This window comes from Neoarius graeffei, chromosome 9 (assembly GCF_027579695.1).
Source record: "Neoarius graeffei isolate fNeoGra1 chromosome 9, fNeoGra1.pri, whole genome shotgun sequence".
In the NCBI taxonomy this organism is placed as follows: Eukaryota; Metazoa; Chordata; class Actinopteri; order Siluriformes; family Ariidae; genus Neoarius; species Neoarius graeffei.
In genome coordinates, this window is record NC_083577.1 from 92,246,554 (window position 1) to 92,264,478 (window position 17,925).

General features: G+C 45.3%; 1 protein-coding gene across 6 annotated transcripts in view; it reads right to left on the reverse strand.

The window, feature by feature from the left end:
• glsb (glutaminase b) overlaps nt 1-17,717 on the reverse strand; it is a 122,733-nt gene extending 105,016 nt beyond the window's left edge. For 2 of the 6 annotated variants that reach the window (XM_060930461.1, XM_060930462.1), the window contains exon 1: nt 17,318-17,717. In XM_060930461.1, the coding sequence (XP_060786444.1) occupies nt 17,318-17,580 (263 nt within the window). In that variant the 5' untranslated portion in view covers nt 17,581-17,717. The remainder of the gene's footprint in view (nt 1-17,317) is intronic. The other 4 variants (XM_060930463.1, XM_060930467.1, XM_060930466.1 and 1 more) reach the window with 4 other exon arrangements.
• Between the last annotated feature and the right edge of the window lie 208 nt (nt 17,718-17,925).

Below are 17,925 nucleotides of genomic sequence, written 5' to 3' on the forward strand. Positions count from 1 at the left end.
GAAACTGAATTACTTTCATTAATCTCTACATCAAAAGCCTCAACTTGTGTACTAGATCCCTTACCGACACGTCTATTCAAACAGATAATACCTGGAGTAATTGAACCACTTCTAAAAATAATAAATTCTTCTCTTACGATTGGCTATGTACCCAAATCCTTTAAAGTTATCAAACCCCTGATTAAAAAACCTGACCTTGATCCCTGTCAGCTGTCCAATTATCGGCCAATATCAAACCTCCCCTTTATCTCCAAGATCCTTGAAAAAGCTGTGGCACAGCAGTTATGCTCATATTTACATAGGAATAACATCCATGAAATGTATCAGTCAGGATTTAGACCTCATCATAGCATAGAGACAGCTCTGGTTAAAGTAGTAAACGACCTACTGTTGGCGTCTGATCAGGGCTGTGTCTCGCTGCTTGTGTTGCTTGACCTTAGTGCAGCATTTGATACCATTGATCATTCCATTCTTCTGGATAGGCTAGAAAATGTTGTGGGAGTTAAGGGAACGGCTCTCTCCTGGCTCAGCTCTTATTTAACTGATCGCTATCAGTATGTTGATGCAAATGGTGATATTTCTAGACATACTGAGGTAAAGTTTGGTGTTCCACAAGGTTCTGTCTTGGGTCCACTGCTTTTTTCTCTATATATGTTCCCTCTGGGTGATATTATTCGTAAACATTGTATTAGTTTCCACTGTTATGCTGATGACACACAGTTGTATGTTTCTGCAAAACCTGATGAGAGACACCAGCTTAATAGAATTGAGGAATGTGTAAAGGACATTAGACACTGGATGCTTATTAACTTCCTTCTGCTTAACTCCGACAAGACTGAAGTACTTGTACTCGGACCACATGCAGCTGGAAGTAAGTTTTCTGATTCCACAGTAACTCTGGATGGCCTTTCTGTTTCTTCACGTGCAGCAGTAAAAGACCTCGGAGTGATTATTGACCCCAGTCTTTCATTCGAAACTCACATTGATAACATTACCCGGATAGCTTTCTTTCATCTCAGAAATATTGCTAAGATAAGAAATTTAATGTCACTACATGACGCCGAAAAACTAGTTCATGCTTTCGTTCCCTCCAGGTTGGATTATTGTAATGCCTTACTATCTGGATGTTCCAATAAGTGCATAAACAAGCTCCAGTTAGTTCAAAATGCAGCAGCAAGAGTCCTTACTAGAACTAGAAAATATGACCACATCACCCCTGTCTTATCCACACTGCATTGGCTCCCAATCACATTTCGTATTGATTATAAAATACTACTATTGACCTTTAAAGCACTGAATGGTCTCGCACCACAGTACCTGAGTGAACTTCTGCTCCTCTATGACCCGCCACGCCTACTTAGATCAAAAGGTGCAGGCTATCTGCTGGTACCTCGTATAGTGAAGGCTACATCAGGGGGCGGAGCCTTTTCTTACAAAGCCCCACGGTTATGGAACAGCCTTCCAAGTAGTGTTTGGGAATCAGACACAGTCTCAGTGTTTAAGTCTCGGCTGAAAACATATCTGTTTAGTCAAGCCTTGTGTTAATGGTGTTTATGAGGTAAAGGTGTAGATCTGGAGGATCCTCAGACAGAGTGTTTTGGTAAACTGGGATGTATGGATGCTGTCAGTCCCCACTCGCTTGCTCACTCGAGTTTGTTGACGGTGTAGTGGCTGCTGCTTTATGTCCCGGGGCCCCTCATGCCTGTGTTACCTTCTGGCTCTCTCCTTTTAGTTATGCTGTCATAGTTAGTTGCCGGAGTCTCTGCTTGTACTCAGCACAAAATGTATACTGTTCCTACTTATTCAGGTGACATTGGGCATACCTAACAACCTGTGTTTTCTCTCCCCTCCGTCTGTCCCTCTGAGTTACATGTCAATCCTGAGCTCGAGATGCTGAACCTCTTCTGCTCCTCGGACCTGCCTGATCCATCCTGGTGCCCTGTGTCTGGTTGGAGTCTCATCGCATCGCTCCTGTGGAGGACGGCCCCATGTGGACAGTTGAAAGTCACACCTGGAAGACGCTCTGGACTCTTACAGTAATGCTTTTATGGCTGAGGACTACAGTTGACTTGCTAACTTTAGGACTGCAGTTGTCATGAACAGTTTTGCGCTCAAGTTTCCATCAATGAAGAGTTTATAACATCAACAAAACTGACTTCATGTTAAAGCTGTTAATGTTATAGTCATGTTGTCTGTTGTTGCCCAAATGAGGATGGGTTCCCTTTTGAGTCTGGTTCCTCTCAAGGTTTCTTCTTCATGTCGTCTGAGGGAGTTTTTTCCTTGCCACCGTTGCCACAGGCTTCATCATTGGGGATAGATTAGGGATAAAATTAGCTCATGTTTTAAGTCGTTCAAATTCTGTAAAGCTGCTTTGCGACAATGTCTATTATTAAAAGCGCTATACAAATAAACTTGACTTTGCCAAGCCACTTTGCTTCAAGAAAACCCAATCTGTCACCCTCAGCTGAAAGGAAATTGGTTTGGATGGTCAGGAACAACCTGGGAACCACCTTGGCACAGCCCTGCCATGAACTGGAAGCTGATGGATCACTGTCTACAGTTCAGATCACCATGGACCAAGAGGCTGCTATCCAAGAAATAACCCCCTGCTCCAAAATTGACACCTTCAAGCTTGACTAAAGTTTGAAGCTGACTACATGTGCAAAGAAAAAGCCTTCTGGAGGAAAGCTGTATGGTCAGATGAGACAAAGATTGAGTTGTTTGGCCACAATGAGCACCATGTACAGAGGGACACTGTACCAGCTGGTGGTGGTGGTAGGATCATCATGCTCTGGGGCTGTTTTGCTGCATTATGAGGTTTTATAAAATTCATCTCTACTGCATGTTTATTAGCAAATGTAAATATCATGATATATATCGTAATATGATGATATTTGTGTGCTATTTCCCCACCCCGATCTTTATCCTCATTACTTCTTGGCATGGTGTTGAGTCGGGTTGCATAATAAACACCGACTACCTCCATGATGTGGAAATGTGTGTTGGTAGTAAGTGTGTGATGGTGTAATCCTCTAGAACAGTGTGTACACAAGTAATCATGTCACAGGAAGCAGACAAACACACAGCAGCTGATAAGATAATACAGGTGATGGATTTCTATTCCATTAATATACAACAATAAAAAGAGCGTAACCTCCTGGCAGCTGCGTACCGTCTCTGAGCTCCAGTATAAACCCACAAGTCCAGGACTAAGCCCAGAGGGACAGGAAAGAGCTTTAGAAATCGGAGGAGCGATCCGACGTGGCGTGCCCCTGCCGGCCTGGCTGCTCTAAAACCAGACTCGGTGTTGTGCCGTTCCAGGAAAATAACAACCTGTGACACAGCACACTTACTGTTACCCTTCCAAAGTCAATGGTTCTTCGAGAACAGCAGTTTTCTTCCTCTCACTCAGAGTTTCCACAGATCATGACAGCAATCATGATGACAGCAGAGGCTTTAAACAGACACCGAGTTCACCGCTGTGGACGAAATGGCAAAACGTTTTACAGCTGAACTCGGAAACCTGATGGACAAGGAGGCTCAGGATTTGACATGCCGTCCAGTGAACGTTGCTTTTAAAATGTTCCAGATGTACAGAAGATATGAAAGCAAGCTTCTGCATGTGTTATGTATAGAGGAAACTGCTTTGTGTTGGGACGCGTCACACAACCACGGCATGGATTATTTTCCTACAACACAACAACACTTCCCACTACACCAGGAAATCAGTGCAAAAAGGATATTCGTTTGGATGTTAGTCACTTATGATATGCACATTACTGACATCATAAAATGTACAAATGTTACAATAGTCCATTTTTTGTAAAAATAAACAGATAGATAGATGGACAGGTACATAAATAAAATGTAGCTTGGTTAAGGCTTGGGGGTTGCAGAAAGTTCCTAATTCCTAACTCCAGTTGGGATTGTTCAAACCAAAAATGTCTGATCAGGAATTCTTCATTTAACCAAATGCTCAATGTTTTGTAGATAAATAAAGTTCAAACAGCAAAAAAACAAACAAAAAAACCTATAAATGGAGTAAAACTAACTTTTTCCACCGAGCCTGGTGAACATCTCCAGTGGATAGCTGAGGTAACTAATGTCGGTCAAAGTGGTTAAAAAGTCAATCAAATCAATCAATAAATGGAACGTAGGCTTGGGATCTAAAGGATTACCCGAGCGTCAGTCCCTGGTCGTGTCCTAGCGCTGTACGTATGAATGCAGGTCTGTGTTGGTGTCGAGAGTCTGTGTGCAGTAAAAACCCAGCGTTCTGCTTCCTATGGGGTTAAAAAATAACCCTGAGTGGAAAATTCCTGCCGTTGTGAATATGCTGTGTGACTTACTGCCAGAGGGAGAATTTCCCAGCCATCTGTCCTGAACTTGAGCAAGGGTTTGATAATGGTCCATAAAACCCCACAGTATATTAGCCACAACAAAGTACGTCAAAACATTAACATTCTGTACAGTCGACACATTCCTCCTCGTGTCAATCCTCAGGAAGTGCCTTCTGTACATCGTTACATTACTCTGGGCTGATCAGAGCTATTTATAGCTCAGAGTTCATGAAAGTCAGTGTCCGCTTACATTACGATCAATCTGTACACGTATATACTGAAAGAGTCTCACGTCAAAAGGCGATGCCGGAGTTTCCATATGACTCTTCCACACGTCATGTGTTTGTGGCTTAACAGCCCAATCGTGGAGCAGTAGACTCTGCCACAATCACCACACATAGATTGCATCAAATGCAACAGGCAGCGCCTTTCTCCTTGCTCTCTTCACACTTGTGTGCACGGTCCGATCTCTCAAAGTGAGAAACCCCTTCACGGCAGGTGTTGCACCACTGCATGTGTTCTTGAGCGCTTGTTTCAGGGGACTCCACGTGCCTTCGAGTTTATCCTTGTACCTCAGCCGCGGTCTTCTGCCTGACCTATTGCCACTCCTTAATTGACCATAAAACGCCACCTTGGGTATCCTCGAACCTTCCATTCTGATGACGTGCCGTGCCCAGTGTAACTGTACCTTGATGACCTGACTCTCCACACTGGGAACACCGCATCGTTCCAGGACTTCAACATTTGATACCTTGTCTTGTCACTTGATGCGGCAGATGGCTCTCAGTCAACGCTGCTGGAACTGCTCGGACAGTTTAACGTGATGGCTAAGCTGTCCACATCTCACAACTGGATAGGAGCATAATGAGGACCACTACCTTGTACACAACACCTTGTTCATCCCATAATCTTTGCCTTAGTCTTCCAAAAGAGCTGCTTGCCTTGGCCAGACGCTGTGAAATCTCGTTAACGGTTGTTGAACGTGACAGAGTACGACCCAGATAGAAGAAATTCTCCACGGACTTTAGGGGTGTGTTGTTGGTACAAACTACAGGATCTGAGTGCCTGCTGTCGGGAGCAGGATGACACATGACCTCAGTCTTCTTGATAACCGTCAGACTGAATCTTTCCGAAACACACATGAACATGGTTGTTCTTAACTGGATATCCTCTAGGGTGTGCGATCTAAGGTGCAATCATCCGCAAAGAACGAGTTTAATCAGCACTGACTTTGTACAGACCTGAAGGTGCCTGAGGTTGAACAGTCCACCATCTGAACAGAATTCTATGTTGATGCCTCTGTCTACATCGTGGAATCCTTCCAGAAGCATGAGGGAAAACAGTATGGAGAATACAGTCAGAATTCAGCCTCGTTTAGTTCCACAGGTGACAGGAAAAGAATCAGATTACCCCAGGGCTCGACTTTAACAGTAGTCCGACTGTCCAGGATAACCAAATGTTTATTGAACTATTCAAGAGTTACATCAATAAAGTTCCAATAAAACCAGTTCAATCCCCTCAGTGATCCGGGTGTGTTACTGTTTATGAAAAAACGGGGAAGCCGAGTACAGCAGGTGTGTGTAAAAATAACCACGGTGTAATATCGAATTATAGATTATTAGGCCCTATTGAAATCTGAGAAAAACTCATCTCATGATCTCTAGCCGCTTTATCCTGTTCTACAGGGTCGCAGGCAAGCTGGATCCTATCCCAGCTGACTATGGGCGAAAGGCGGGGTTCACCCTGGACAAGTCGCCAGGTCATCACAGGGCTGACACATAGACACAGACAACCATTCACACTCACATTCACACCTACGCTCAATTTAGAGTCACCAGTTAACCTAACCTGCATGTCTTTGGACTGTGGGGGAAACCGGAGCACCCGGAGGAAACCCACGCGGACACGGGGAGAACATGCAAACTCCACACAGAAAGGCCCTCGCCGGCCACGGGGCTCGAACCTGGACCTTCTTGCTGTGAGGCGACAGCGCTAACCACTACACCACCGTGCCACCCATCATGTCCAATTCTTTTTCTTTAAATTAATTTATACTTCAGGTTTTACTGGATTAATGAGGATGTAACTTTATTTCCTGCAGAAGCTCTGAGTTTGGGTGAGTCTAATGGCCCTTTTCCACTACCCTTTTTCAGCTCACTTCAGCTCGCTTCAGCTCACTTCAGCCCGACACGGCTCGCGTTTCGACTACCAAAAACCAGCACGACTCAGCTCGCTTCAGCCCTGCTTAGCCCCTAAAACTCGCACTGTTTTGGAGTGGGGCTGAAGCGAGCCAAGCCGTGCCGAGTGAGGCTGGGGGCGTGAGCAGACACTCCCCTGTGCACTGATTGGTGAGGAGGAGTGTCCTCACATGCCCACACACGCCCCGCGAGCGCGCTGGGATCTGTAAACACCGCAAACCCGGAAGGAGAATAATTACGAATTACGAGAATTTCTGAAGCCTTATGCGCCTCGCCTCATCTATACGCTCTTGCCAGTATCTGTCCGCGTTGTCGGTGACAACAAGCCACAGCACCAAGACCAGCAACACTAACGACTCCATGTCCTCCATGTTTATTGTTTACTATTCGGGTCGTGAGACTACCGCTTAAAAGCTCACTGATGTCACTGTTTGCGCTGCTTAACGACATCACGTGACGTCCACCCACTTTCGCTAACTCCACCCAATGTGTCCACCCACTTCCAGCCAGCATGGTTCAGCGCGGTTGTAGTCGAAATGCAACTCCAACAGCCCCGCTCAGCCCGACTCAGCTCGACTCAGCACGGCACGGCTCAGCCCGACTCAGCACGACTCAGCACGGCACGGCTCAGCCCGACTCAGCACGGCACGGCTCAGCCCGACTCAGCCCGACTCAGCACGGCACGGCTCAGCCCGACTCAGCACGGCACGGCTCAGCCCGACTCAGCACGGCTCAGCCCGACTCAGCACGGCACGGCTCAGCCCGACTCAGCACGGCACGGCTCAGCCCGACTCAGCACGGCACGGCTCAGCCCGACTCAGCACGGCACGGCTCAGCCCGACTCAGCACGGCACGGCTCAGCCCGACTCAGCACGGCTCAGCCCGACTCAGCACGGCACGGCTCAGCCCGACTCAGCCCGACTCAGCACGGCACGGCTCAGCCCGACTCAGCCGCGTTTGTAGTGGAAAAGCGGCATAACTCTTAAAACTGCAGCTCAGGTACGGGGTTAGAACACACACACACACACACACACACACACACACACACACACACACCGGAATGGGGCTTTGGATGTTTTTTGTTTATTGTTCCAGTTAAAGTTTGATTTTTACTGAAAAATTATGAATCATTAAAGCAGAACGATGATCAGAACTCTACCTGCTTTTAGATTAACAAAGTTTACGACTTTCCTTTCACGGAACTCATAAATACACAGGAATAAAAAGGTTCTGGTCAGGATGAAAAATCTTACTGCTTATACGACTGGATTAAAGAGTTAATGTCCAACCCTGGACTCTGCACTCCGGCCGTCATCCCCTCGTGGATGTGTTTAATAATCAACAAAATTAGGAACAACTGTTCTAATAAATGTTGTGTGAGAAACATTTGCTCGGCACAGCGGATTATTTTCCTCCATGAAGTGTTTTATTCCTCGGACACCACAGCAACCTGACTTTACGGAAATTTCACCGTATCATTCCGTCCACCGTATGAATCGCTGTGAATGAGCCGTTACTGTAGAAACAGGAAATGATTAAACACCTACTGACCAATCAGAATGCAGAATTCAGAGCGGAGAAAGTGCTGAAAGTGTAAACTCATCCATCCTGAAACCCATCCTGTGCTGATTTCCTTCAGCTTGGTTTGTTAATAATGATGTGGTTCAATAAAACAAACAAAACGAATGAACCAAACAAATCAAAAGACGGGGTTTGGAGCTGAGCTCGCTCGTCTCAAAACATCCACTCACTCGTATCTAATCACAGTACACTGTGAAGAATCTGAGCGAGCGTGCGCGCGTGTGTGTGTGTGTGTGTGTGTGTGTGTGTGTGCGCGCGCGCGCCGCTCTGAGCTTCAGTGTGAACACACGTCGTAAATGAGCGGATTTGTTTATTTGGGTTCTGAGGCAGCAGGGACTCCGTTTTGTGAGTCGTTTCAGAAAACACAGCGCTGATCATTTCATTCACATCATCAAGTTAAAAAAAACTAAATTGTTGGGTTTCTTTGTTGCTCAGTTATCTAATAATATACAGCGTGCGGGTTAGCAAGTTAAATGCTTTAATCAGATTAAATCTAGTTTTAGACTTTCTAAAATTCTTTGTAACGAGATCCTAATAACGTCACTATAACACACCCGTACTGTCTGTGTCAGATATCCAACTCCAAAACAGTTGGGACGCTGTGTAAACTGTAAATAAAAACAGAATGTGATGATTTGCACATCATGGAAACCCGATATTTCATTGAAAATAGTACAAAGACAGCATATCACATGTTGGAACTGGGAAATTTTTATTGTTTTTTGTAAAATTTCTGCTCATTTTGAATTTGATGTCAACAACATGTTTCAGAAAAGTTGGGACGGGGCAACAAAAGACTGAAAAAGTTGTGTAATGCTAAAAAACTAATTTGGTTAATTGAAGAAACCTTTATTTGTCACATGCACACTTCAAGCACAGTGAGATTCGTCCTCTGCATTTAACCCATCTGAAGCAGTGAACACACACACACACACACACACACACCCAGAGCAGTGGGCAGCCACACCAGAGCGCCCGGGGAGCAGTCAGGGGTTCGGTACCTCGCTCAAGGGCACCTCAGCCCAAGGCCGCCCCACGTTAACCTAACCTGCATGTCTTTGGACTGTGGGGGAAACCGGAGCACCCGGAGGAAACCCACGCGGACACGGGGAGAACATGCAAACTCTGCACAGAAAGGCCCTCGCCGGCCACGGGGCTCGAACCCAGACCTTCTTGCTGTGAGGCGACAGCGCTAACCACTACACCACCGTGCCGCCCAGTTGGCAACGTTCCTTAATGTAAAACTGCAAAGAATTGGGGGTTCATATCATCTATGGTCCATAAGATCATTAAAAGATTCAGAGAATCTGTTGAAATCTCTGTATGCAAGAGACAAGGCTGAAAACTGACACTGGATGTAGGCCTGTCACAATAACAAATTTTGTTGGACGATATATTGTCTCAGAAATTATTGCGATAAACGATATTATTGCACTTATAACACACACACACACACACACACATATATATATATATATAAAAATTGCACTTTAAAAGTAAATATTAACTTGGCACAGGGTAATAAAGACATTCTTTTCTTCACAGACAACATGCTGCCAATCCAGTTTCTCAAAGATTAACACCCAGATAAACAAAATGTGCAAAGTGACAACGTACTGCCAGCTGTCATTTGGATAAAAATAACAACAATTAGAATGAGATAACATGTAGGCAAGGGCGTAGGTTTGGTATTAACACTGGTGGGGACAAAAACCCAATGCCAACTTCAGGTCAACATTAGAGGGTCACAATATTTTGCTCCGTTGAGTATCCATCATCTCTCCAAAGTCCAGACTTTTAAAATCCAAAGTTCAGAATTGTAGTAATTCAATAATAATAATAATAATAATAATAATAATAATAATATGCAATTCCTTTGATTAATTGCAAATCTTGCATGTGATGATGAACTCATTCTACCAATTTGTAAATGTGTTTTACAAGCGAATAGCGCACTGACTGTCAGGAGGGTGTATGTTCCTTTCCCTCATAAATGGAAATAAAACCCATCCGGAGCCTTAAACACTGCGTTCCATGAGGCTGCAGTATGGAATCAATTTTGTGCCAAAATGTTCATACAATACTTTTGAAATATCAAACAAAAACAACAAATCAAAATACAAAAAAAAAAAAGTCTATGTTTTTAGACTGCCAAACAAATTATTCGTGTAATCGTGCAAAATATCAGTCTATTACTCTTCAGAAACCTTTTATTTTTGTTCCGCATCTTTCTCAGTTTTGTTTGCCGTAATTTATTGTGGTTGCGATTCCAGCTTTCTCGTTTGCGCTCCCGGACTTTTTGCTTGCAGTTTTGGCACAAACTTCCCGTGTGGGTGGGCTGTCCAGGAAAGCATTCCCATTGGCTAACTTGTGTTTGACTGACAGCTGCGCTCAGCCATTCCCCCAGAAGCTGTTGCGGCCATTTCCTACTCGTATTCTGGCGGACTGTTTGACGAGTGACCGATCCATTGACGGTAAACAAGGATGGAGTGGACTTCAGTGGCGACTATGATACTGAATTAATTCAGCAAAGTGTAAGTGCGGGACAGATGTGCTGTATGTGTTGCAGTAGTGCACATTATGCAGGTGTGTTTAACGTTAGCAAGACAGCTATTATACTGGGTAGTGGAGCTAAGGCTAACATTTGACTTGCCATGAAACACCTGCATAATGTGCACTACTGCAACACATACAGCACATCTGTCCCGCACTTACCTTTCGCCCGTAGTCAGCTGGGATAGGCTCCAGCTCGCCTGCAACCCTGTAGAACAGGATAAAGCGAATACAGATAATGAAATGAGAATTTCATTTACCGTATGATAAATCGGTATATCAAATATCACAACAGGCCTAACTGGATGCCTGTGATCTTCAGGTCCTCAGGAGACACTGCATTAAAAGCAGACACGTGTCTGTAATGGAAATCACTGTATGGGCTCAGGAACACTTCAGAAAACCATCGTCTGTGAAAACACTCCATTACTCCATCCACAAACGCAAGTTAAAACCAGATATAAACAATATCCAGAAACCCGGGTGGCACGGTGGTGTAGTGGTTAGCGCTGTCGCCTCACAGCAAGAAGGTCCGGGTTCGAGCCCCGTGGCCGGCGAGGGCCTTTCTGTGTGGAGTTTGCATGTTCTCCCCGTGTCCGCGTGGGTTTCCTCCGGGTGCTCCGGTTTCCCCCACAGTCCAAAGACATGCAGGTTAGGTTAACTGGTGACTCTAAATTGAGCGTAGGTGTGAATGTGAGTGTGAATGGTTGTCTGTGTCTATGTGTCAGCCCTGTGATGACCTGGCGACTTGTCCAGGGTGAACCCCGCCTTTCGCCCGTAGTCAGCTGGGATAGGATCCAGCTCGCCTGCAACCCTGTAGAACAGGATAAAGCGGCTACAGATAATGAGATGAGCTCCAGAAACACCGCCCCCTTCTCTGAGGCCGAGCTCTTTCATGAGGGACTGAGGCGAAGTGGAAAACTGTCCCGAGGTCTGACGAATCAAAAGTAGAAATTCTTTTTAGAAATCATGGACACCACGTCCTCCAGGCTAAAGAGGAGAGGGACCATCCGGCTTGTTATCAGTTCACGGCCCAAAGCCAGCATCTGTGATGGTATGAGGGGGCGTTAGTGCACATGACATGGGTAGCTTGTACATCTGGGAAGGCGTCATTAATGCTGAATGATATAAACATGTTTCAGAGCAATATGCTGCCATCCAGACTAAATCTTTTTCAGGGAAGGCCTTCCTTCTTTCAGCAAGACAACGCCAACCGCAAAACTGCATGGCTCCGTAGTAAAAGAGTCCGGGTGCTAAACTGGCCTGCTGCAGTCCAGACCTGTCTCCCATTTAAGATATTTGGTGCATTATGAAGCGCAAAATATGACAAAGGAGACGCCGAACTGTTGATCAGCTGAAATTGTATATCAGGCAAGAATGGGGCAACATTTCTCTTTCAAAACTACAGCAGCTGGTCTCCTCAGTTCCCAAACGTTTACAGAGTGTTGATAAAAGTAGAGGTGATGCAACACAGCGGTAAACACGCCCCTGTCCCAACTTTTCTGAAACGTGTTGCTGACATCAAATTCAAAATGAGGAGAAATTTTTCAAAAAACAATAAAAATTTCCCAATTACAACACATGATATGTTGTCTTTGTACTATTTTCAATGAAATCTAGAGTTTCCATGATTTGCGCACTAGGGCGCATCAGTTGCCCTTTCAACTTTCATAAAATCTGATGCGTTTTTGTTTGGGTGTTCCTTTTCACCAATAAAGACATCCTGTAAAATTTTTTGACCATATTCAAAAGTCTAACGGTGGCACCATGAGGTTCATTTTTTGCCAAAAAACGCTTATTTTATGTTTTCGCGTAAGGTTTGAATCACAATGTTGGACTCCATTTATTGATTTCTTGTGAGCCAGAGATCATGTTAAGAACCTTTGCAAGGGATTGAGAAGCATTAATGTGATTCATAATACATTTGTATTGTTTAAAAGTAGTTGAACAATGATTCAATGAACAGCTAAAACTCAAACTGTGCTTGATAATATATTTAGAATATGGACTAAAAATGTGGATCTAAGATATTTGGTATACTCTATAAGGTGCCATAATGTTTCATGAAAAGTGATTGAAATTTTGTCATAAAAGTCATAAAATAGCAGCTTTTTCCATAACTTTGAGCTCCTGGTGCCACCAGTAAACTTTTGAATTTTGTCAAAATATTTCACCCAGTGTGTTTTCTTACCAAAAGGAACATAAAAACAAAAATGCATCATGATCGGAGGAACTTTTCATTTTTAGGGGGCAGCTGACCAGCTTTTCCCCACTGCAGCTGCCTCATCAATAAGGTCCGAGACCCCACTCTAATCTCTAAACTCACGCCTTCAATCTGTGACATTAAAGCACGTCGTCTCTGAGCTGTGGTTTACACATTTCATGGTCTTCTTCATTCTGTGATCTTTTATTGCACATTCCGGATCATACTGCACAGCTTGGACTTCAAAATAACTCACACACAGACTCCTTAAACATGCCCACTTTTCAAATTTTTATATTCTTCTCATTTTTTATTAGGGCCCGAGCCCTATAGGGCGAAGGCCCTATTGTTCTTGTAAGAGTTCACTATTATTATTCTTCTTTATTTTTCTCCGCTGTTGGGCCATTTTCGGGGCGCTTGCCATGGGCGAAAACGCGCGAAATTTGGCGCCACTTCCGAGAATTGCCACCGCTACTCAGAACCAAAAGCCCACACTTGGCCGGGGCTCAGGGCCTCTATAGCGCCCCCTAAGTCGCTGTGATTTTGGCATCCCGCATTAAGGTGCCTGGTTGCCATTTAGTTTGTAGTAGTGGCATGCCATTTGGTATGCATATGTATCTCACTAAGCCGGACAAAAATGTAATGCCAATGCATTAGCCACGCCCAACAGGAAGTGAGGTAATTTCACTTTTGTGTGAAATGCATGGCCACGAAGATGGCGCAACTCCTCCTAGACCGTTCATAGGAATGTCACCAAAATTGATACACATCATCTACAGACATGGCTGACAAAAGTTACTAAATACGTTTCACGTAGGATAAACCGTTCAGAAGTTATACGTCAATCAATTTTCACTTCAAAATTTTACATGCTAAAAAATTCATAACAAATCTTCTAATTGCTCAACACTGCTCATACTTCACACGCTAATCACTCATTGGGCTTCTGACATGTTACCCAATTTCTGTGATATTTCGCCACTGGGGGCGCTATTTTTGGGCAAAAAATCCAATCTTTCCTCAAATTTGGTCAAACTTCACGGCCAGCCTCTTACTACCTCCCATGTCATGTATACCACATTTTGGGAATTTTCGTCCATGGGGGGCGCTGTTTTTGGCCGACGCAATTTCTCCAAAACGGGTTTTTGGTCAATAATTCCATAATGCTTTTCCTTCACACCACTACCTTGTGATAGTGCGTTGCTGTTGTGGACCCTTATTTTTCCATCTCATAATCACTCATGTACAGCATAGCGCCACCTACTGACATGGGAAAAACCAAAAAATTTATTCTTCAAAAATCTATATCTCATCTTCTGTTTACTCAATTGTCATCAAACTTCATACACAAACTCTTCATAGCTCACCTGACATGTACGCCAAATTTTGTGCACTTTCGCCCCTGGGGGTGCTGGTTATGGCAGAAATGATATTGCAGCTTCTGATTTGTCAAACTTGGCAAGCAAACTCTTTACAAGACCCTTTTTGGGGCGCTTGCCATGGTCGACATCGCACGAAATTTGGCTCCTTTTTCTTAGACTCCCACCGCTACTGAGAACCAGAAGCCCAGATCCAGGCGGGCCTCAGGGCCTCTTTAGCGCCCCCTAACTCATTGTGATTTTGGCCTCCCGCATTAAGGTGCCTGGTTGCCATGTAGTTTGTAGTAGTGGCATGCCATTTGGTACGCATATGTATCTCACTCAGCCGGACAAAAATGTAATGCCTATGCATTAGCCACGCCCTACAGGAAGTGAGGTAATTTCACTTTTGTGCGAAATGCATGGCCACGAAGACGGCGCAACTCCTCCTAGACCGTTCATAGGAATGTCACCAAAATTGATACACATCATCTACAGACACGGCTGACAAAAGTTCCTAAATACGTTTCACGTAGAATAAACCGTTCAGAAGTTATACGTCAATCAATTTTCAATGCAAAATTTTACATGCTTAAAAATTCATAACATATCTTCAAATTGCTCAAAACTGCTCATACTTCACACGCAAATCACTCATTGGGCATCTGACATGTTACCCAATTTCTGTGATTTTTCGCCACTGGGGGCGCTATTTTTGGGCAAAAAATCCAATCTTTCCTCAAATTTGGTCAAACTTCACGGCCACCCTCTTACTACCTCCCATGTCATGGACACCACATTTTGGGAATTTTCGTCCATGGGGGGCGCTGTTTTTGGCCAACGCAATTGCTCCGAAACAGGTTTTTGGTAAATAATTCCATAACGCTTCTCCTTCACACCACTACCTTGTGATAGTACGTTGCTGTTGTAGACACTTATTTTTCCAACTCATAATCGCTCATGTGCAGCATAGCGCCACCTACTGACATGGGAGAAACCAAAAAATTTATTCTTCAAAAATCAATATCTCATCTTCTATTTTCTCAATCTTGATCAAACTTGATACGCACACTCTTAACAGGTCACCTGACATATGTGCCAAATTTTGTGAACTTTTGCCACTGGGGGCGCTGTTTTCAGGCAACAATTTATATCTCGGCTTCTGATTGGTCAAACTTGATCAAACTTTACAAAACAACTCTTCATAGGTCCCTTGACATGTATACCAAATTTGGTGAACTTTCACCACTGGGGGCGCTCATTGCGCTGTAGCAGTTGCAGGAGAGGTGTTTACAATCATGAGGCACCAGGAGTATGTTGTTTTGGTTGCCTTAAACACACATGACTTGTGGGGAATGGGTAGGCAGTCGGGAGCAAGTGTTGTAGCGTTACATACAGACTAATAGATGTCTAACAGAAGACAATCCTATGTAGCTATAGCTTGGTGACTGATGAGGTAAATACATTAATTTGGTTGGGAAGCCATGGCATAAAATGTTCTGTCCATGACAACATCTCAGCGCACCGTGTACTCTGTGTCCAATTCTGTGCTTTGTCACCATTGTGGGAGTAATGTCTCTTGCCAAAGAAGCTGTGGAAGGTATTTCGCGGGGACGCATGCCCCCGCCCCCCTTGGCCGCTGGCGCGAGGGCCCGTCGAGGCCGCTTGCGGCTTTAATTCTATTTACGATGTTACTACTTTTGCCTTTTTTAAATTCTTCAATCTTAACTGTTCAAGCACCAACCACCAAAACAGATTCCCTGGACGTGAGAATGGACTCGGCAATAAACTCGGTTCTGATTTGCTGAACTCGGGGTTGATTAGACCTTCGGAATTCTGAGCTGGCAGGGTGTTTTCTTTGCTCTGCCCTCGTCAGAGATTCCAGGAATGTAATAACAGAATCCTCCAGTAAATGAAGGTCTATACAGAGAGCTCTGACGAGGGACACGAGCTTCCACACTGCGCACTCTCAGTTTCAGAATCAGCTCGTGCAGCGCATGGAGGAGGGTTTTATGGATTTGGACATCCTTCTATAGTGCAAGATGATACAAAGGTTGATTTTTTTTTTTGCACCAAGTTATTTATTTGCCTCATTACCAGTGTCGGCTAAAGAAGAGATTTTAACCAACACTTAAAACAGCGACGTCCAGAATCAGATTTTGGTTCAAACACAGTCTGAAAAAAAGTGATATCTTTTTTTTTTTAAATAAATGTAATAGTGGAAGCCCTGATCACCATAATGTTTTTGGAGTGGTGAACTGAAAGTGTAGGACAGGTGGTTTCCAGACGTTAGGGCAGGGGTGTCAAACCTGATCCATAAAGGGCCTTGTGGCTGCAGGTTTTCATTCCAGCCATGCAGCAGCACACCTGACTTGGCTCATTCAATCAACTGAACTGTCTTCACACAGTCAAATACTTGCAGCCACACCCACCCTTGATTAAAGGGTGGGTGTGTCAGTTGATTGAATAAGCCAAATCAGGTGTGCTGCTGCATGGCTGGAATGAAAACCTGCAGCCACACGGCCCTTTATGGATCAGGTTTGACACCCCTACGTTAGGGCTTTGGTTTGCAGAGAAATTACATTTTGGAACGTCGCAAAGGGCGAGTCTTTGGGTTGCGAAAAAGGACAAAAATTGTTGTCCAGTGCCACTGTGATGATGGAGAATCCTCCTTCATACACGCCCACAACGCTCAGTGTGAAACGCCGTGCGGCTCAGGTGAGGGAGGGGCTTGTCGGAGGGTCTACGGGTAGGTACAGCGTGATGTTTGGAGTCCAGCGTGAACGTGTGTGTGTGTGTGTGTGTGTGTGTGTGCGCGCTCTCTTCTCAGAACTATCACTAAAGTTACATCCATGTTTATATTTATAGGTACAGGCTTTGAGTCACATGACCACACCCTCTCAGGTACTTTCCATATGTATAAAGTTATTTATGAGCCTCTTACACACCCACTAATGTCAATGAACCCTCCCCCTCTTCCCTGCGGGTCACGTGACCGGACCCACGCCTGAGATCCATCCTAATGCAGTGTGTAAAATGGTGCAATGCGGTTGCCATGGAGACCTGTGCCAGTGCAGCAGCTCTTACTTGTCGTTGGCGGAGTCCTGGACTGGGCCGTCCTTCTGCTGCTGCCCCGCCCCGTCGGTCACCGCCCCCTCGGTGCGGGTGCACAGGGCCCGGGCCCATGCCGGGGGGCGGGGCGAGAGCCCCCGCGCGGGGATCCGCCGCTCATCGCGGGCCGCTGCTGCGTGCTGCTGCTGCGCATGCGCTCTCGCGAGGTGGACGAACGGACGCTTCAGACTCACGTGAAAGAACTCCTTCAGCACAGGAGAGCACCGGAAGTGCAACATTTCAATCCCGTCGCTCTACAGGAAGTGGACTCCGTGTGTAACTGTCCCTGGAACCGGATGAAGCCGCGCGGCGGGTCAGTGAGCGCGAGGTTCCGCTGCTCGCGAGCGCTCTGAGGAGACACCGACACTTCCGAGAACATGCCGACAAAATGCCCCTAGCCCCGCCCACCACTACCCTCTCTGCGCTCCTACTGGTCCGAGTCGCGACGCAGAAACGCCCCGAGCCTTCTGATTGGTCAGAGCGCCTGTCGCTCCTCCTGCCGCCTCCTGGCAGCGCTGTGTGGATCCGAGAGTGAGTGACGGCGTGTTCAGCGCGTGCACGTGCTCAGATCAGGAACTTATTTA